Source organism: Apodemus sylvaticus, chromosome 5 (assembly GCF_947179515.1).
Source record: "Apodemus sylvaticus chromosome 5, mApoSyl1.1, whole genome shotgun sequence".
Lineage (NCBI taxonomy): Eukaryota > Metazoa > Chordata > Mammalia > Rodentia > Muridae > Apodemus > Apodemus sylvaticus.
Window position 1 is genome coordinate 83,454,865 of NC_067476.1, and position 19,436 is coordinate 83,474,300.

The 19,436-nt window shown below is 39.4% G+C and overlaps 2 protein-coding genes across 2 annotated transcripts in view; one reads left to right on the forward strand and one right to left on the reverse strand.

Annotated features, from left to right (window-relative positions):
* The window catches only part of Iftap (intraflagellar transport associated protein), a 78,733-nt gene extending 63,046 nt beyond the window's left edge, over positions 1-15,687 (reverse strand). The window contains exon 1 of the mRNA XM_052183072.1: positions 15,569-15,687. The gene's annotated coding sequence lies outside the window, so the exon portion shown is untranslated. The remainder of the gene's footprint in view (positions 1-15,568) is intronic.
* Positions 14,804-17,638, forward strand: Rag2 (recombination activating 2). The gene is made up of 2 exons (XM_052183071.1): positions 14,804-14,862; positions 16,012-17,638. Exon 2 carries the CDS (start codon positions 16,036-16,038, stop codon positions 17,617-17,619), a length of 1,584 nt encoding a protein of 527 aa, XP_052039031.1. The 5' UTR covers positions 14,804-14,862; positions 16,012-16,035; the 3' UTR covers positions 17,620-17,638.
* The last annotated feature ends 1,798 nt before the right edge of the window (positions 17,639-19,436 follow it).

Sequence of the window (19,436 nt, forward strand, 5' to 3'; positions counted from 1 at the left end):
TGACCTCCGTTACAATCAACTCCACAAGTATTCATGCATGCTTACATACATACATATACCTACATACATACAGACAGACAAACAGACATATACATTTGAATGGATGGGTGGGCAGATGGAGCAGAGCTCTCCAAGCCAAACCATTCAACCAACAACTTTATTTCTTTTCTCTGGCCTTTTGATACCTTCTTAGACAAAAAGTTCTTAAAAAATACCTCAGAGATGAAATGTTACATAAAAGAGTTACGGAAGGATTTTGACATTAAGTTCAAAGCAGTGTTTCATTACAAGATACCCACTAAAAGTTCAAAGCAACAGTTTATGCATGGCCTTGCCTTATCATAGTACATACCTATGACTTTATTGTTGAACCTAAATGTTTTTCCTTGAACACAAAATTGCCCTAAGTCTATTTCTCTTTTTAGTATGATTATGAAAGCTCGCTGCATTTCCTATTATGCAGGCTTTACCTACTACTATAAGGAGTAGGCACATTCTATTCTTGATTCTAACTTTATTACATTTTTCTAGCAACTAAAACCATCTCTAAAAACTTTCTTCCTAAAATTATTTGAAACAAATCAGGAATTATATAGAATTATTATCAATTTGTCCATATAGCATCTCTACAAGATAGCATATCTTCATAGTTCTGCAGAGATCTGCTCAAAAGGGTGGGCTAATACCTAGTGATTTTTATATATTTAATAATAACAGGAAAAGTATATTAATAGCAGGAATCTTCCCAAAACAAATTTCTCCTGGGCCTTGCCTATCAGAGCAAATCCGTTGTGGATTTTAATTCAAGGTAGACACATCTCAGGAAGATTGCCTGGTAGTTATTAACTTCTCCAATGATTGCTCCTGACAGAATTCCATTTATTCTGTATGAAATATTATTTGATAAAGCTTTGGGAAACTTACTATCTACATTAAGAGGAAGAATAAACACCACCACAGTAATACATGCAGCATAATAAAGAGGGGATATGGGGTCACCATACTGTATGGCAAGAAAAGACAGCACCAAGCTTCTTCAGGTTTTTGTGAAACAAGAATCAGAACTGTAGCTAAGGAGGAAGCTCCGTAGCTCACATGCTATTCTTACAGAGGACCAGAGCTTCATTTTCAGTTCCATAACAGAATGTGCACAGCTGCCTATACATCCAGCTCCAGGAGCATCTGATGTTTCTAACCTCTACACACACACACACACACACACACACACAATACACTTAAAAATAATAAAAATCAATCTTTTAAGCGTTATTATGTTTCATTTTAAATCTGTTACCTATTAGATTTTTTCACCTACTTTCCTTTTTAAATATATTTCTACTATAGAAGTAGTCATCCTTTTAAAATACAAACCACACAGGATGTGTAAGGGAAAAAGCATTAAAGATGTTCTTAACTATCCCCTGACACTACGAGTTCCACCTGTAAGTTCTTTCAGAAGTCTAGTAAATGTATTTCTAAATCTTTCCCTATAATGTTTATGATGTTGAACATTTTTATAAAAACAGGAAAATATATGCTATTCCTTATAAATAGATTTAAATTTTTTAACATAACAACATTTAAATTTTTTAACATAACATAATCCATGACATTCTATAAATCAAGAAGTAGAAATCTAGCCTGTTTCAAACAACTACACAGTCACAGCCCAGCTCTGCTCCTTGTATACTACATTTTAGGAAAGCTAGTTGACATCTCTGAACCTCAGTTTCCTCATATCTAGAAAGGGCACTATAAGGGTTCAGCCTTGTTCCTCAACCTCAATTCTAAATATCAAATGCTAAGTGGGGCTGGGGTGGAGTGTTTTCTTATGCTATTCAAACTCATTTACTAACAAACCTGACCTGGGCTGACACAAGAGCATTTGCAGTTGTTATTTCTTCTACCCAGTGTGACTATCCACATGTCCCTTAATGGGTGTGTTTGTGAGGTGCCTTCCCAGCCAACTAGAGGTCTGGACAATCTGGACAATCATTTGTACTGCTTACCTTACTAAAATCCAAAATACTCTGAAACACAGGTGACTCCCTGGGCTTTATGGAGCCATGAAGCTCTAAGAAGCTCACAAGACAGCCCTGAAGATGAAATGTGTGTCCACCTTGATAAACACAGCCTTCCTGGTGATTATGAGGAAGAAGACAGAGACTCCCCTTAACTGAGACCACTCTGGCTTTGAATGCACTGATGCTACCCTCAAGACACTACCTTGTACATCCTACATGAAGCACGATGCTAGAGGACCACATGAAAACAGTAGCTTAGGTTTCAACTTCAAAGGCACTGTTTTAAGCTACATGTACCTCAAAACTGAATCCCTATCTGTGCTGATGCCCAGGCTTCCGTGATGTAAAGCTTACTCGAGTAGGCTTGCAGCTGACGGAAATGGGTACCCGGAAAGAACCTCGGCAATGACGACTGTTTTACTATCAGTAGGACATGTGTGAAAACACAAGAATCTCTACAAGCTTTCCCAAAATGTTCCCAAAAAGTTGCTGTCTACTGCTCCAGAAATGGAGCACAACATAATAGCAACAATCTCTTCCTCTAAGCATTCAGCCGGCCTACTCCGTGCATCAGAATGGCCAGGTTATTCCTCCTGCTGCAAATGTCCTCTCACAGTTATGGTTAAAAAAAAAAAATCATAGACATTCCCTTAGGACTCCTTTCCAAAGCACTAACTGGTATACTTTGAATATTCACCCTCAATACAGCTCAGTAATACCAAAGACAAATAATTAACAGGCTACACACAGCTCAGAGGCAAAAATCCTTTGAGGCTTCTCATTTTATTTCTGTGTGTGTGAGACAATCCAGGCATTTCTTGGATTTTTTTAAGACTTTGATAAATAATCAAACTTGAAAAATCTAAGGAGCACCCATCATCCAATTTAGACCTTTCTTTACCTAGAAAAGCATCAGGAACCTATGTTAAAGTTCTCCAGAGGCTGACAAAGCAGATCACCCTTTACCAGACAGTCTGGTGGTTTATGCAAATGCCAGTGGTTTTCTAGATGGAAGCATGCTTTTCATTTACCACCCACTCGCCAGTGTGCTTTTATCATGAAATATTTTTCTAAAAGAAAAAAGAGAAAGAGAGGCTTGCCTAGAACAAGATTCTTTTTTGGTTTTGTTTTACGCTTTGAGCACAACATGAAAAGCATAGAACATAACAGTAAATAAAGGCATATAAATTGCTATGAGTAAATCATAGCCAGGACTTGCACCATCTGAGCCTTGGAAAGGAAAACAAAATTCCGACCTCTCTGCCCTGGCTACCAATGTCACTTGGAAACCAACTGGTTAGGAACTGGCTTCTCTCCTACCCTCTGTCCAAGAGATGGGAGAAAAATCCCATCACCTCCCAGAAGTCAATCCTCTTGTGTTATTTTGTGTTATTGTGTTATTAACACAATTACTTGTATTATCAAGTAATAAAGCCAACAATCATATAAGCAGTGTCACGTGCACTAAATGTATACTGCAATAAAATATCATCATCATCTACTTAGCACTCCTTACATTGTCTATCTTCATAACCTTGGGTAATGAACTCACCCAAACAAAACCAACTGTACAAGACAGAGTTGTAAGCATTAAGTTACAGGCCTCTATGCACTATTTTTTCTTCTCAGTGCACTGCCTGATGTCTTAACTACACAGAGAGTCATATGTCTGCAAACTGGTTTTTTTGAACCCACAGTGTCGCACTGCAACTTGAAAAGAATAATAAATGTGTGAGGAGCTGCATCAGAGTTCTCAGAGCCACCTACCTGTTACAGGTCTAGGACCACTGAAAGAGAGAACACACCAGCAATGTAATTTACTTTGCCTAAGGAAACAGAGCCATCAACCTTGGTTCTTTAAAGGGTGGCTGGCCTTTCATATTTGCACAAGCAGTCTAGTCTCCAAGAGACTGGACTGGACTCATGTTATGATGACTGGTTCCTACGGGAGGAAAGACCAGGTGAAAAGGTGGCCTCCTTGGCTGACCTGCAGCAACTCTGCACTTTCCATGAATTTGAGAGAGACTAGGTGAGCAGGTTTAGAGGGAGGAAAGGGAAGGGAGAAGTGGTATAATTATAGTCTAAGAGAGTAAGAGGGAGAGAGAGGTCATCAACTTCTGTATGAGAGGGAAAATGAAATGTGAAGATGCGTTCAGATCAGAAAGGTAAACAAGAGTGAAAAGGATTGGCTGCCTTCTAACTATAGAGTACAGCTGAAAGCCTCCTCCCACTTGGAATTCTTCTTGACTCTGATGCATGATTGTCTCTCAGGAGGAATAAAACGAAACAAAAAAAGCAACAGAACTAATGTTGGATGAGTGCAATCATGCCTCCAGCTACAACCCAACCCATTTAAATTCAATACACATAGGGAATGAGTATATATGTACACTCTAGAGACTTATAAATCTATAGACCTATACATCTATAGACCTGTAAATACACCCAGGAAAATAAAAGGAGAACAAAGAAGAGCAGAAATATAAAACAAAGCATAGTTTATAGACTAGAAAAGAACCTGTGGTCCTTTCTTGTTCTTTCATCAGAATGAAATAAAAGTAGACAACTCCAGCATCAAAATATGCACCACACTTCAAGTTGCAAACTTCTAACGACACACCTTTGCACACATGAAAGCCGGAGAAGGCTTCATTAACACCCAGAGCTGAGAGTGTAAGCATCTGGACCCATATCCCCTAAGCGCAGCCCTCTGTGTTGAATATTGAAGGAAGCATTTGGGGGAGGTAGAAAAGGCTTTAGGATTACTGTTGACCACAGTATCTGATGAGAGATGCACTGTCTTCCAGAACCCTGTTTAGAAGTAGATATATTCTCAGTCAGAATGGCTAAGATTAAAAATTCAGGAGACAGCAGGTGTTGGCGAGAAGGTGGAGAAAAACTCTTCCACTGCTGGTGGGCTTACAAATTGGTACAACCACTCTGGAAATCAGTCTGGTGGTTCCTCAGAAAACTGGGCACCTCACTTCCAGAGGATCCTGCTATACCACTCCTGGGCATATACCCAGAGGATTCCCCAGCATGTAATAAGGACACATGCTCCACTATGTTCATAGCAGCCCTATTTATAATAGCCAGAAGCTGGAAAGAACCCAGGTGTCCCTCAACAGAAGAATGGATGCAAGAAATGCGGTATATATACACAATGGAGTACTATTCAGCCATTGGAAACAATGAATTTATGAAATTCTTAGGCAAATGGATGGAGCTGGAGAACATCATACTAAGTGAGGTAACCCACTCTCAAAAGATCAATCATGGCATGCACTCACTAAGAAGTGGATATTAACCTAGAAAACTGGAATACCCAAAACATAATCCACACATCAAATGAGGTACAAGAAGAATGGAGGCCCCTTGTTCTGGAAAGACTCAGTGTAGCAGTATAGGGCAAAACCAGAATAGGGAAGTGGGAAGGGGTGGGTGGGAGAACAGGGGGAAGGAAGGGGGCTTATTGAACTTTCGGAGAGTGGGGGGCCAGAAAAGGGGAAATCATTTGAAATGTAAATAAAGAATATATCCAATAAATAAATAAATATCTTAAGTAATAATAAAGCTGTCACAAATATATATATATATATATATATATATATATATATATATATATATATATATATATATATATATATATAAAGAAGTAGGTATATCCTAACCACTACCCACTTTCCTTGACAAACAAAGCATTTTACGGAAAAGAGTAAGAAAGCAGCACAAGGGCTCTATTCTGTATACTGGTTAAAAGGTGTAGGCTGACTAAGTGCTTCACGTGACTGTAGATATCACAATGGCAGCTTCAATAAACAACTGGGGCCTTCCTAAAGATGTTTAAAAGTTCCTTATTCTACACAAGAGCCCACTTTGCTAACAAGAATGGCTATGAAGAAACATTCCATGATGGCTTTTAAATTACAGTAACATGAAACTGAGCAAAAGAATGCTAAAAATTATGGAAGAAATAGAAGGAAGAATAACAGATCAACGTAAAATAGTATATGCTGTAAAGAAAACAGGAAAAATAGAAAAGCTTCAGGTCATACGACTGAAGTTTAAGAGTAATTCTTAAGCTTGAATCCAAAAGCATGATTCACAAAAGAAAAATCTGACTAACTTTACTAAAAACAAAAGTATTCTTCTGCAAAGACCTATCAAGATAAGAATAAAAACTGGAAGAAAATATTAACAAATCACAAAAGAGCAGCATCTAGAATGCGCAAATCCCTCATGAAATTCAGCATTACATCAACTTCAAAAGAAAAGAGACATACATAGACAGTTCAACAAAGAAAAGACACAATGGCAATGAAAACCATGAAAATGGTTGGTATTACAGCTATCAGAAAATACAAAAGTATTTTCATGCACACACTTGTACACTAATGTTCACTACAGCTTTGTTCATAACAAAATATTGAAAGCTACTCAAATATACTTTAACTGGTGCATAGTTAACCAAACTGTGGTGCATCCACACCAACTAATGCTATTAAGCAATACGACGAAAACAAGTTGTTGATTTGTGCAACTTAGATTTCAAAGGAAATAGGCTGGGTGAAGAAAGCCAAGATTAAAAGGAATATATGAGTGCTTCCATTTGTGACATGTGTAAAATATATAATTTTAGAAATGGAGAGCACGTTAGTGGTTACTAGGGTAGGGGTGTGGGAGGGAACGAGGACGAATACTGTCATAAGTCTTGTAGTGTAGAGCTGATTATCTCTACATAGAGAAGACCATGCAAAATTACATAAGATATAATTGAAGCACAAATGATGCAAATGGATGTACACATAACTGATGAAATCCAAATATATTTTTTGGTTCACATCAAGATCAATTTCTCAAATTTTGTATTAGTTATGCAAGATGTTAACTCTGCAGGAGGCTAGACCAAGGGTGCATGGGACTTCCCTGTTCAGTTCTCTGCAGCCACCTATGAATCTATCCTATGGTTATTTCAAAATTAAAAATTTAGAAGTGCAAAAGAAGGGGAAGGCAATTTAAAGCCAAAGAGAGTTAGGGATGGAAAAGTAGCTCTAGGACTTCTACTAAGGATGGGGGCTCTGGCGTGCCGACAGCCTGCTCCCTGCAGGGACACTTGATGGCAGGAATAACACTGTTATTAATAAACTACATGCTTAAGCAGAAACACTCTGCTTGGAAAGTTTGCTTTCTTCTCCTGCTCATCCGCCCAAGCCACTATAATAACATTTCTTGAGGCAACCGTTCATTAAGCCTTTCTACTCATCAGCAGATTTCATGAAATCAATTTTATCTCCCCAAAATATGTTTTTCCTCCCAGCAAATGAAGTCAGCCCAGAAACCTCAATGTTAAGAAACTGAAGCAGTCCAACTAAATAAAAAGTATTTTAATTACATTTACTAATAGCGTAAAACAAAGAAAATGCACGTGACTAAGCCTTTACATTTCCTCTCCCCAGCCGCCCCTAGTTTTACAAAGCTGATTAACTCTACCTGCAGAAACTGTTCTTGAAATCGGGAGGGTCGCCTTCTTACTACCATGCCTTTTTCAATTTGTATTTAAGGTACAGCTATGTGGAATCATTGATAAACACCCTACCCTTACTTTTGGCTAACCTCCAGTAAGCACACTCGTGACCTCTAGACATTCCATTTACCAAGAAAAGTTTGTATGCTTAGCAATTAATTATGTTCAGAGCCGACATCCCAGTCCCAGAAATGTCATCAACTGTATTAGTGACTTAACAGAAGATAACAGGGTGCTTCTGTGAAACCTTTTTCTCACCATCCCTGATAAAGCTTCTAATCCAGAGGTATCTGAGACAACTTTTGAGCTCCAAAACTGTACAGTGTTTCAATCTTAAGAGGGGTATCAGTTTGAACACAATCCCACTTCACATGGTATGCAATGCTCTGTTGACTCTTACTGCAACAGCATTGCATGACAACTGACAGAGGCACCCTGCTTAGTTTAAGCTGTCTGTCCCCTCTCGGCCGCCAGCCACCTGCACAAGGAACAGCACTTTTACAATACCAGAACATCAGCTTTAAGCAAAACCCGCGCAGCTGGTCAGGAGCAGGTGTAGACCAAGGAACAAAGTCAACACGGCCTGCAGGAACACATTTCTAAGTGTTTCAAAATGCCAGATCTTGCAAATAAAAATGACCTTTTCACTTGGCATTCTCTTAAAAGAAATGAGATTTTTGAGACACGCATCTCAGCTATTTTTAATTCTAGGCTCCTATGACTGTAGAATAATAAAGGGCTTCGAGACAGAATGCATCGCTCCCACTTGCAGTTTTGCCTCCATGCACACAACTGAGCACACGGTGCATACATACAAACTTCTTTGCTGACACAGTCTCTATCTAGATAGGATCACAAACACCTCTTTCTCTGAAAAGGAAAGGTTTTTTGATGATTTTTTTTTTCTAGCACATTACAAAACTCTGACATCTTTTTGCCACTTTATTTTAAAGCAACGACGTCATATTGAATCAGTGAGGAGGGAATGCTTAGCGTAAAATACCAAGCCCCCTGCTCAGGGGACTTTACTTAATTGCTTTAAATAAAAGGTGACAAATCATCTGACATGCCCTGCTCTGACAGCCTGTCACCCTAACTGTAGATCGCAGACTTTTCTACTTCTGTTTCCTTCCTCTTTTTCTCTTTTGTCAGTTTCAGCCGTGGCTCCAATTCTCAATCCACCTGACAAGCGACCCTCCCTTCCTCCTCCTATTTCTATTGCTTCCCTAATCATTAGCTCCTCACTGCCTGGGTCATAAGGACCATGCCTATCCCTGCGCCATGAGAAGACGCTGCTGGCGTGCCTTGTTCCCGTGCCATCATGAAGTTGTTCCTCCACTTAGAGAACAAAGGTGGACCAGCTTAAGGGAGCGAGGCTGAGAATCCAGACAGGCAGTGCTCCCCCTCTGCCCTCCCCAGCCCACCAGCACACTCCCCCAGCTCCCACCAGTGCTACCGTTGGACGGTGAGTTAACTGCCAGTCCTTATGTAGTTTAAATGGAAAAACAAAGGCACTGGGTTTAACGCTGTCTTTCAGCTTTTTTTTTTCCAATTATGCTTTCTTTATTGTTCAATTACAATGTCAGTCTATCCTATTATCAAGTCTTTTATATCTTCCATGAAATAAAGCTATTTTTAATTCTGTAATTAAATTGACTTGTATTCTTTAGTTCGCCTCTCTTTTTTTTATTTAAAAAGGGATAAATCAATATATTCCAGTAAGAGTTGGAATCTGATTCTGCCTCAAGGTTTTAAAATGGGCTAAGTAGCCGATAATTGTGATTTCCTGATGGACATCTAAGAACTTTGAAGGAAAGTTGAATGTGAAGAGAACACAAGGTGTGTTCATTGGCAAGATAGCTTAGTACGGAAAGGCATTTGCTGACAAGCCTGACAACCTGAGTTCAATCCCTGGGGCATACACACACACACACACACACACACACACACACACACACACACCACGCTACTATAATATATGCTGCTTAAGTGCAAGGCCTGTGTTTGCAAGGTATATCTGGTATTTTCCCCTAATCCCCCACGTGGATGAACATGAATTCAATTTCCTAGTTCCCCTTAGTGCAAAGGATCTGTTCCAAAACCTTCAATGGATGCCTGAAACCGCAGGTATATTAGACCCTACACTGACTCTTTTTCTATTTATATTTACAATACAGTTTAATGTATAATTAGGCTCTCTTACTTATAAGTAAGAGTGAAAAAAACAAAAACAAAACCCACACATTAAAATAGAACTAGCTCTTCGCTATTTTAAAATCTATAAAAACATGATCATTCTATCTCTTTTTCATAACACTTCCTCATACTGTGTTCAAAGGAAGCACTTTACAGTTTACCTTTGTCATATCCAAATTTCCAGTTTCACCACCCCTCTGCTTTGGGCCACTATTAAACAAAGCAAGGGTCCCTTGAACAGGATCACTATAATTACATTTCATTTGATTAGTTAACAAAAGGAGCTACTGAGTGAAAGCAGGAGGGTACCTTATACTGTGTGAACGCACTGTGAGTGGGATGATTTATGTCCCACGCAGGATGCAGTAGAAAGCTACAAGATTTCATTGTGCTATTCAGAGCACCCTACAGTTTAAAACTCATAATTGGCTTATGTCTGGGATTTTCCATTTAATACCTTTAGACCCCAGATGACCATACTTCTGCCTCAACAGAACAGACCCAAATAACTAGGAAAGTGAGAGCGTGCTCAGGGAGGATTACTATACTAGTCTCCAGTCACCTCCAGAGAAAGATAACCTAGTCAAAGACTAAGTAAAAACTGCAACGTTAATGATATTATTTCAATCTAAAGGCTAAATCACTCAACCTAAGCTACTTATTTCAGATCATAATATTAAATGAAATCTGTTTTGTAAGAATTAGAACACCAGTTTTATGAGTGTTGCCATCATTGCTGTGATTTCAGATATTCTGTCACACAATGGTACTGACAGGAAAACAGCCAAATGTCCTTTTCCAGACAAACAAAACTCATCATGGAAATAACTAGACAATGGTAGCTGAAAGATGGGCCAACATCTTCACATGAGAAGAATCAACAAAGTGACTGAGCTGCACAGATATTAAAGAAAAGAAGAAGAAACAAAGAAAGCCAATCCCGAAACCAGATCTCGAATTTTCAAATAAAATTAATTCGCTGTTTATACAAATATACCCATAACACCACTCAGCCTCATAATCAAGATTTATTATGCGCACCCTCTTTTCCACACATGGTCTGTTCAGAAACATTCAGATCTTATTTTGGAGATATGAAAATTAAAGCTCACAAAGGTAACTCTATTATGAGTGATGGAAGCAAAAACCCTACCAGAATCTGTCTACCTCTCATCACTATCTGTGGACATCTAAGCTTTGTGGAAGCTGACTGAATGTCAGAGCAGAAAGGGTACTTTTATACTCAATGTTCATGCTCAATGAAATTCCACGCAGCTATTAGAATTATAAAGGAGGTTCTGATAACAAGTCCATAGAAAATTACAAGTCCAAGTAAAATTACAACAATGCTGCCTCTGACTGAGGACTGTTCATAAATTGTCAGGTTTCATCTTTCTCCAACAGTCCTGTCAATGAATGTTACACACAGCCACAAAGTAGACAGAGGTCATCCAGTATGTAGAACCCTCGCATCTTAGTCTGCACTAAGGAAAAGCATAAAAGAGATCTTCTGATCTCTGCTTCAGAAGAGATAATTTCTCATTTAATTCACAAAAGTATTCATTTAAACCAAGCTTAAGATAAGTCAATTTTGTGTTTTTCTAAAATGTTTTTAATTTTAATAAATTAAACTAGTTTCAACTAGATTTTGTCTTTACAAATGACTGGTATCTTAGGACTTAACATTTTCAGTCTGTCAGTAAAGAAAAGGTTAAACTTGAGAGCAACACCCTGGTGGATATCTGTCTCCCCCAACCATCAAAGGGGCGTGGGGATGGGAAGGAGGTCACAGTCAGTTACTCCCGTTACACCAGCATTCACTGAAACATCTGTAGGCACAAACACTCTGCCCTTCAGCCTTCAGCCTGCCACAGTTAAACTCAAACAGTGACTCCTCCCCAAGTGCTGAGTTTAATTCCTGGCTTGGCTGAAAGGATTCAGAGAGGGATAAGCAGCCCCTCTGGCCTTCAGGTAGGTCCAATACCTTCATTTCTAGAAAAGATAAACATTTACCTATGTTGATAAACTTTAAAGGGCTGCTGATGCCACACTAAAGCAATTGGCTACAGGAGGGAAGGGCATCTGGGTAGAGAAGATGTGCCATAGATTTTGGAGGTATGGTTCTGGTATCCAGCTACTGCAGTGACTAATTCCATCAGGGTGCTATTATTAATCTTGCTATATAAATGACCCTCTGGCATCGATGTGGGAACAAAGACCTAATCCTGGTTTCATTGCCAGCAGAAATCAAATAGTGTGTGCCTCAAATCTGATTAACCATGCAAACCAGTGTTAACTCACACTACGTAGCTACAGTACAGGGGGTGCTTGCTATTTTGGAGTCAGGAAACATAAGCAATACTGACTGGTAAAACTGAATGCTTCAGAGTACACTGTCTGTCTTTGGAGAGAAAGTCAGTTCAGACACAGGAAACTACAAACCCAGACCTCACACCATTAGTTCCCTTCTGATACTCAACTATGCCCTTGCTTCAAAGTTAAGTGGAAACTGTCCTGCTGAGGAATGCTAGCACCGGGCTGAGGGTGCGGCACTAAGGGTGTCAGCCCTGGATTTCTTCCTTTCAAAAAGCATCTTTAATGTATTGACTTTGAAATTTCCCTCAGTTGAAGCAATGTATATTTTTTGGTCTATTTAAAGAAAAAAACGTTCAATGGGCTATTCTAGATCTAACACAATTTTAAACAATTTTTAAAACCCTAGATATAACTAATATAGTTATATTAAAACCATGGAAAAGATACACTCTTCAACTCCAGTGAAGATATATTCCAGCCCAAAAGCCAACTTTCAACAACTCAGTGTCAAAAACGCTAAAATACCTCCAATGTTTCTATTATTTAAATACCCAAATCATCTGACTAAAATGGGTCACCTAAGACTTAAATGGGCAAAAACTTGTCTCTGTTCCAAGAGGAGACAATGTAGCTCCCTTTGCTGTTTTTAGGGCTCCAAGTTTATTACAAAAATAGACAATCTTCCCTGTGCATTGTCTGAGAATATGCCTCTATTTAATCTATAATAACCCAAAAATCCCTAAAACAACCTTAACATGACATAGCAGGCTACAATTTAGGCTGGGTTTTTTTTGGGGGGGGGGGGCGGTGTTAACTCCTTGGGATCTGAAATTCATTGCCCCTTGTATAGAACAAACAGTTCTATAATTCTGTATTGGTTTTCATAAGTATTTGAAATAAAGGAGCTTCAAATTCAGTGCTGCCTCTATCCAAAATGGGGCAAATGTCTGAAAATGATCATTCTGCATGGACAGTGTAACCACCTAGGGCACCCATGCTTTCACTTCTGGATTAGGAGTTAACTCTTTCTTTTAGTACCTATGGGCAGAAGGTTCTCAGTTGACAGAAGATCTTCTCTTATGCGTATGTGACCAGCCCAGGAATAAATTAAACATTTTCCTAAGTTATTTCAGAGCAAGCTGCTAGATCTACAGACAACCACTCTGAGGAAGTGGAAGGCTTGCTGCCTTCAGAGCTGCAGAAATACTCTTTCTCAGGCACCCTTTCCTCGCCTGACTTAACCCAGTCAAGATCACATCTTGAGGACTCTCTGGCTGCAAGAGATTGCTAAGCAATTAATGATTCTAAAAGTTCTTGAGGCCAGAAAACATATATGATAGAGTGGTTATAGATATTACATGGCCCAAGGAATATTTGCAGAGGGAACAGAAATACAGTGACCAATATCATTTGCTGACTAATTTCTGTGCATCAGTCATTGTGCCTTATAATCTGCATGTGCTAGCTTATGTCACAAAGCAATCCAATGAATAGGTATTAATATTATCCCAATTTACAGGTAAAAAAGAGAAAATAAGTTGCCAAGGATGACCACAGACACAAAGCAGCAGCATTCCAGATTTAGACTTGTAAAAACCCAACTTTGGATCTTGCATACATAGTGATGGATATGCACAGTGTCAAAAAAGAAATGTCCTGATTTGTTATCTACACTGAGTCACCAATACCTTTGGCTTATACATTTATCCAACTATTATTAGTTCACAAGTTTATCACTTATACCACCCCCTCTGCTCTTCATAGAGTATCTTGAAAGAATGGAGGGAGCTGGAAGAATGTTAAGAGTTGGAAGATAGAGAGGCTTTGAAATGCTATCTTTAAGATGGCACAACCACTGCAATCATGAATTCACAGTTACTATGGATACCTAGACTGTGCCTGCACAAAACTGGCCCTATAACTGGCCCTCAGGCTTGGAGGGGAGCACAGGAGGCCCTACCCCACTCGGCTGCACAACTGACTACTGATAGATTTAGGGAGAGGCAGAGACAGACAGAGACAGAGACAGAAACAGAAACAGAGACACCGCCTTCAAGTGTACAGCCATTCATGAATGCACCAAGCTTCTATGGACAGTTCCAAACTCATGGCCACACAGATGTTTCTGGTTAAACTCAGGGGTCAAACCCCAAAAATATATTAATGTAGGAAGTGTGAGAACATTTTTTTAGGAAGGAGGGAAGGTTGGCAGGGACAGGAGGAAGATAAAAGAGGGGGTTGAATCATAAGAATGAACTATATCCGTGTATGAAACTGTCAAAGAAAAAAAACTAAGAATAAAAGGTTTACCTGTCTACATCCACTGACCAAATCCCAACATCCTATAGTCCCTTCTAGCCAGCTCCAGCATCTCTCATGTATGCTGTCAGTATCAGCAGATAAATGAACCCTGACAGCCTTACTATCTATTAGTTCAAGGACAATGGTATCTGCTATTTACTGTGTACAAGGTCTGTTCTCAGTTCATTACAAGTGGTAAATTACTAATCATAATTGACATCAATCCATGTGGGTAAAATTACCTCATTTTACAGATGAGAAAACCAAGTTACAGAGAGTTGGTTAAACAGTTTGCTCAAAGTCATGTAGTTACTAAGTGACAGCCAGAATTTGAATCTAGTCTGATAGCGTTGCGTCCTAATCTTGACCATTGTTTTATGATGCTTTTTAAACGACTTACTTTAAAAAATGTAAATTTTATTTTGTTTCGACATTTAGTGCCAAAATAAGAAAGAGCATTTCATATCCACAAGCAGGAAGTACACTTCATACCTCTCTAAGGTAAGTAATAATAACTTACCAAGCTTACTTTATCTGATAAATATTTCATAACAGTAGTACAATATGAAAGGGGGCCCTCTTTGTATTCGACATAAAATTACTCAAGCGTCATCTCATAGTTCATGAGCTGAAAAGTGAACTAAAACGGGATAATTCTATTTTCCTAGGGGGTTGAGGGGAGGCTAGTTCAGGAACTTTCTCTGTTTCCCTGAAAGAATCCTCAAAACAAAAAGGAAGGAAAGCTGCCGAGCTGGAAGGGCGTGGGCTTTAAAGTATCCCCTGCAACCGCCTAATTACTATTACACTTCCGTTAGTATATGCACGAGCCCGGGGGGGGGGGGGGGGGGGGGAGTCAATTTCAAGATGTTTCTCCACTGCATGCTAGGTATTCTGAGCCTCGTCCTTTTGTTTTGAAAGACAGTCAACTTTACTAACTTCTTGTCCCAACAAGCGAAGAGTCCTCATAATGCAATTCTGAGTCTCGTTTCTATACATCCAGTGAAGACACCTCATCCATAGTTTCCCTTCAAGCTACACGGCTTCCAGGCAACCACACTCGGGCCAGAAGCATGTGTGCCTCCTACCGGGTCACCCTATTAAGAGTCTCAGGAGAAGCTGCAGCGACTTCTGGGCACGGGTTTGCCAGCGCTGCTCCTGATACTCTTGCCTTCCAGCGCCCCGATGTCGACAGAGGGCCAAATCTCACCTCCCGTTCCCTAGCTGTCCGTCACCATGGCGCCCATCTAGTCCCTTCACACTTTTGGAGTCCTTATCCAGTCAAACAGCCTACGAGGTTTCTGTCCTGAAGCAACAAAGACAATTTATCCAACAACACAACCCATAGAACACGGATTTCTGGGAAATGTAGTTCTTTGGGCTCTCATAGTAAGGGCTCTAGGGGAATGCAGGACTACAATTCCCAGAAAGCAAAGCAAAGCCAGTCCTCCACTAAAATACGTCCCAGCTGCTAGGATAAAGTAGTGTGTGCGGCTCTTAGTTTCCTAATGCGGGCAAGAGGTGTCTTATGATTCTAAGACAAGCACATCAAATGACTTTTCTTTTAAAAGCCTTCTGTGTGCGGAAAAAATCTAAACATAATTACCAATATGAAAATATATTCTAAGTTATTGCTTTTTATAATTCTTTCAGATAAAAGACCTATTCACAATCAAAATGTCCCTGCAGATGGTAACAGTGGGACATAACATAGCCTTAATTCAACCAGGTTTCTCACTGATGAACTTTGATGGCCAGGTTTTCTTCTTTGGCCAAAAAGGCTGGCCTAAGAGATCCTGTCCTACTGGAGTCTTTCATTTTGATATAAAACAAAATCATCTCAAACTGAAGCCTGCAATTTTCTCTAAAGATTCCTGCTACCTCCCACCTCTTCGTTACCCAGCTACTTGCTCATACAAAGGCAACATAGACTCTGACAAGCATCAATATATCATTCACGGAGGGAAAACACCAAACAATGAGCTTTCTGATAAGATTTATATCATGTCTGTCGCTTGCAAGAATAACAAAAAAGTTACTTTCCGTTGCACAGAGAAAGACTTAGTAGGAGATGTCCCTGAAGCCAGATACGGCCATTCCATTGATGTAGTATATAGTCGAGGAAAAAGCATGGGTGTTCTCTTTGGAGGACGATCATATATGCCTTCTACCCAGAGAACCACAGAAAAATGGAATAGTGTAGCTGACTGTCTACCCCATGTTTTCTTGGTAGATTTTGAATTTGGGTGTGCTACATCATATATTCTTCCAGAACTTCAGGATGGGCTGTCATTTCATGTTTCTATTGCCAGAAATGATACCATTTATATTTTGGGAGGACACTCACTTGCCAGTAACAGACGCCCTGCCAACTTGTATAGAATAAGAGTAGATCTTCCCCTGGGTACCCCAGCAGTGAATTGCACAGTCTTGCCAGGAGGAATCTCTGTCTCCAGTGCAATCCTCACTCAAACAAATAATGATGAATTTGTTATTGTTGGTGGTTATCAGCTGGAAAATCAAAAAAGGATGGTCTGCAGCATTGTCTCTCTAGGGGACAACACAATTGAAATTAGTGAGATGGAGACCCCTGACTGGACCCCAGATATTAAGCATAGCAAAATATGGTTTGGAAGCAACATGGGAAATGGGACAGTTTTCCTTGGCATTCCAGGAGACAATAAGCAGGCTATGTCAGAAGCATTTTATTTCTATATGTTGAGATGTTCTGAAGATGATGTGGGTGAAGAGCAGAAAACCGTCTCAAACAGTCAGACATCAACAGAAGATCCTGGGGACTCCACTCCCTTTGAAGACTCAGAGGAATTTTGTTTCAGTGCTGAAGCAACCAGTTTTGATGGTGATGATGAATTTGACACGTACAATGAAGATGATGAGGATGATGAGTCTGTAACCGGCTACTGGATAACATGTTGCCCTACTTGTGATGTGGACATAAATACTTGGGTTCCATTCTATTCAACGGAGCTCAATAAACCTGCCATGATCTATTGCTCTCATGGGGATGGGCACTGGGTACATGCCCAGTGCATGGATCTGGAAGAACGCACACTCATCCACTTGTCAGAAGGAAGCAACAAGTATTATTGCAATGAGCATGTACAGATAGCAAGAGCATTACAAACTCCAAAAAGAAGCCTCCCCTTACAAAAACCTCCAATGAAATCCCTCCACAAAAAAGGCTCTGGGAAAGTCTTGACTCCTGCCAAGAAATCCTTTCTTAGAAGGTTGTTTGATTAGTTTAGCAAAAGCCTCTCAGATTCAGGTGCATTAATTTCTAAATCTACTTTTTAAATCATAAATAGTATTTTAATTTTTGTTTACTGAAATCTCTGTTATGTTTTAGTTGTATGAATTAAGTTCTAATGTTTTGATATAATGTTAAGTATAATTATTCTTACATGTGTGTTTTTAACATTTTATTCAGGAATTTTTAAATGAGAAATATACAGTTTTTCATAAGGATAGCAGTAATAAAATATAGAACTCTTGCATTATTTTGTAACAATCTACACGTTGAATGTAACTAAAATACCAACAAATAAACTAATGCACAAAAAAATTAAGTTGTTTTGTGTGATGAGTAGCCTAAAGTTGGTTTAAACAGTTAAAACCAACAGCTATATTCCACACTACTGATGTTTATAAATGTTAAGGTGGCCTCTTGCACTATACGCATGGACAGAATCATATATATTGGACAATACCATGAAGAAAAAAAACTAATCTCTCTCAAGCCAGGCATGGTGATGGTGATACATGTCTGTAATCTTGGCACTTGGGAAGTGGAAGAAAGAAATTTGTGAGTTTGATGCTTGTTGAGGTATGATTTTTTTGCTATGTATTGTAATGCTAAGTGTGAGCTCCAAGACCTGCTTGACCCAGAGACAAGAGAGTCCATACATCCAAGAGATGCTATGTGACCTTGCCCTCAAGTTACCTGTGATTGTGTGAATAAAGATGCCAACAGCCAATAGCTGGGCAGAAGAGACATAGGTGGAGGTTGAAGGTACCCTGGCTTGAGGTAGGAGGAGATCATGAGGAAAGGGGAGGAAAAGGTGAAGGAGGAGAAGAAAGATGCCACAAGGTAGAAGTCAAGAAAGCATGGCCACGAGTGCTGGCCAATAGGAGTTAAAAGCAGCCAAGAGGAAATAAGAACTCAGAGTTATTGATAGAAAATACATGTTAGTAGCACAGAGGGTAGATATCTGCCCAGCCCTAGAGCTGATTAAGGCTTGTTGTAAATATAACATTCAAATGTGTCTTTTATCTAGGATCTAAATGGTCAAAGACAGGGTAGAAACTCTGGGTTGGGAATAAAATTTTCTACAACAGATGCTGGCCTGGGCTATATTTTATCTCAGATCCAAAGGCTGAAAAAATATAGAGCACTGGTGGCATTGTCACATGCCATGTCCATGGTCCTGGATCCAATACTGTGGACATTTTCTTGAAGTATCTACATGCACTTTCAGAGTGAAGACGTATTCCAATAATACGCCTTTGTTTGAATCACTCACTCACTTTGAGCCCTCACATTCAATACTTTCAAAAATCAATGCTCAGCCCTTTGAAAACGCCCAACTGCTGCTCCTCTTCTTCCTCAAAGATGGTTGTCACCTCTGAAAATAGTCAGATGTCATTTAAGGTCCAATAGTGTGCAGCCCTGAAGAATTGCATTACCACTTTAAGTGGAAAATGAAATATGAACATGAGCTCAGGTTTGGGGCTATCTCTCTCAGGGGTCGAGGGCTCTAATGAAAACAGTCCTGAACTGCTTTCAAATGAGTATAGAAATGATATCAAGAAATATGCAATTGATAAAAAGAAGACTTTCATATTCCATGAATGAAAACTCTTAATTTCTTGTAGGAAAAACACCACATCTCTCATTGTGGCTTGACCTGACTCTTTAGCTCCACTACCTCCTTCCCTGAATGCAGTCTGTACTTGAGTCCCCATCATTGTTCAACAACCTTTATCAAAAAATAAAAACAAAAGATGTGAATGACAGCTGAGGAGAAACAACATTTGAAGTTGGTCTCTGGCCTCCACAA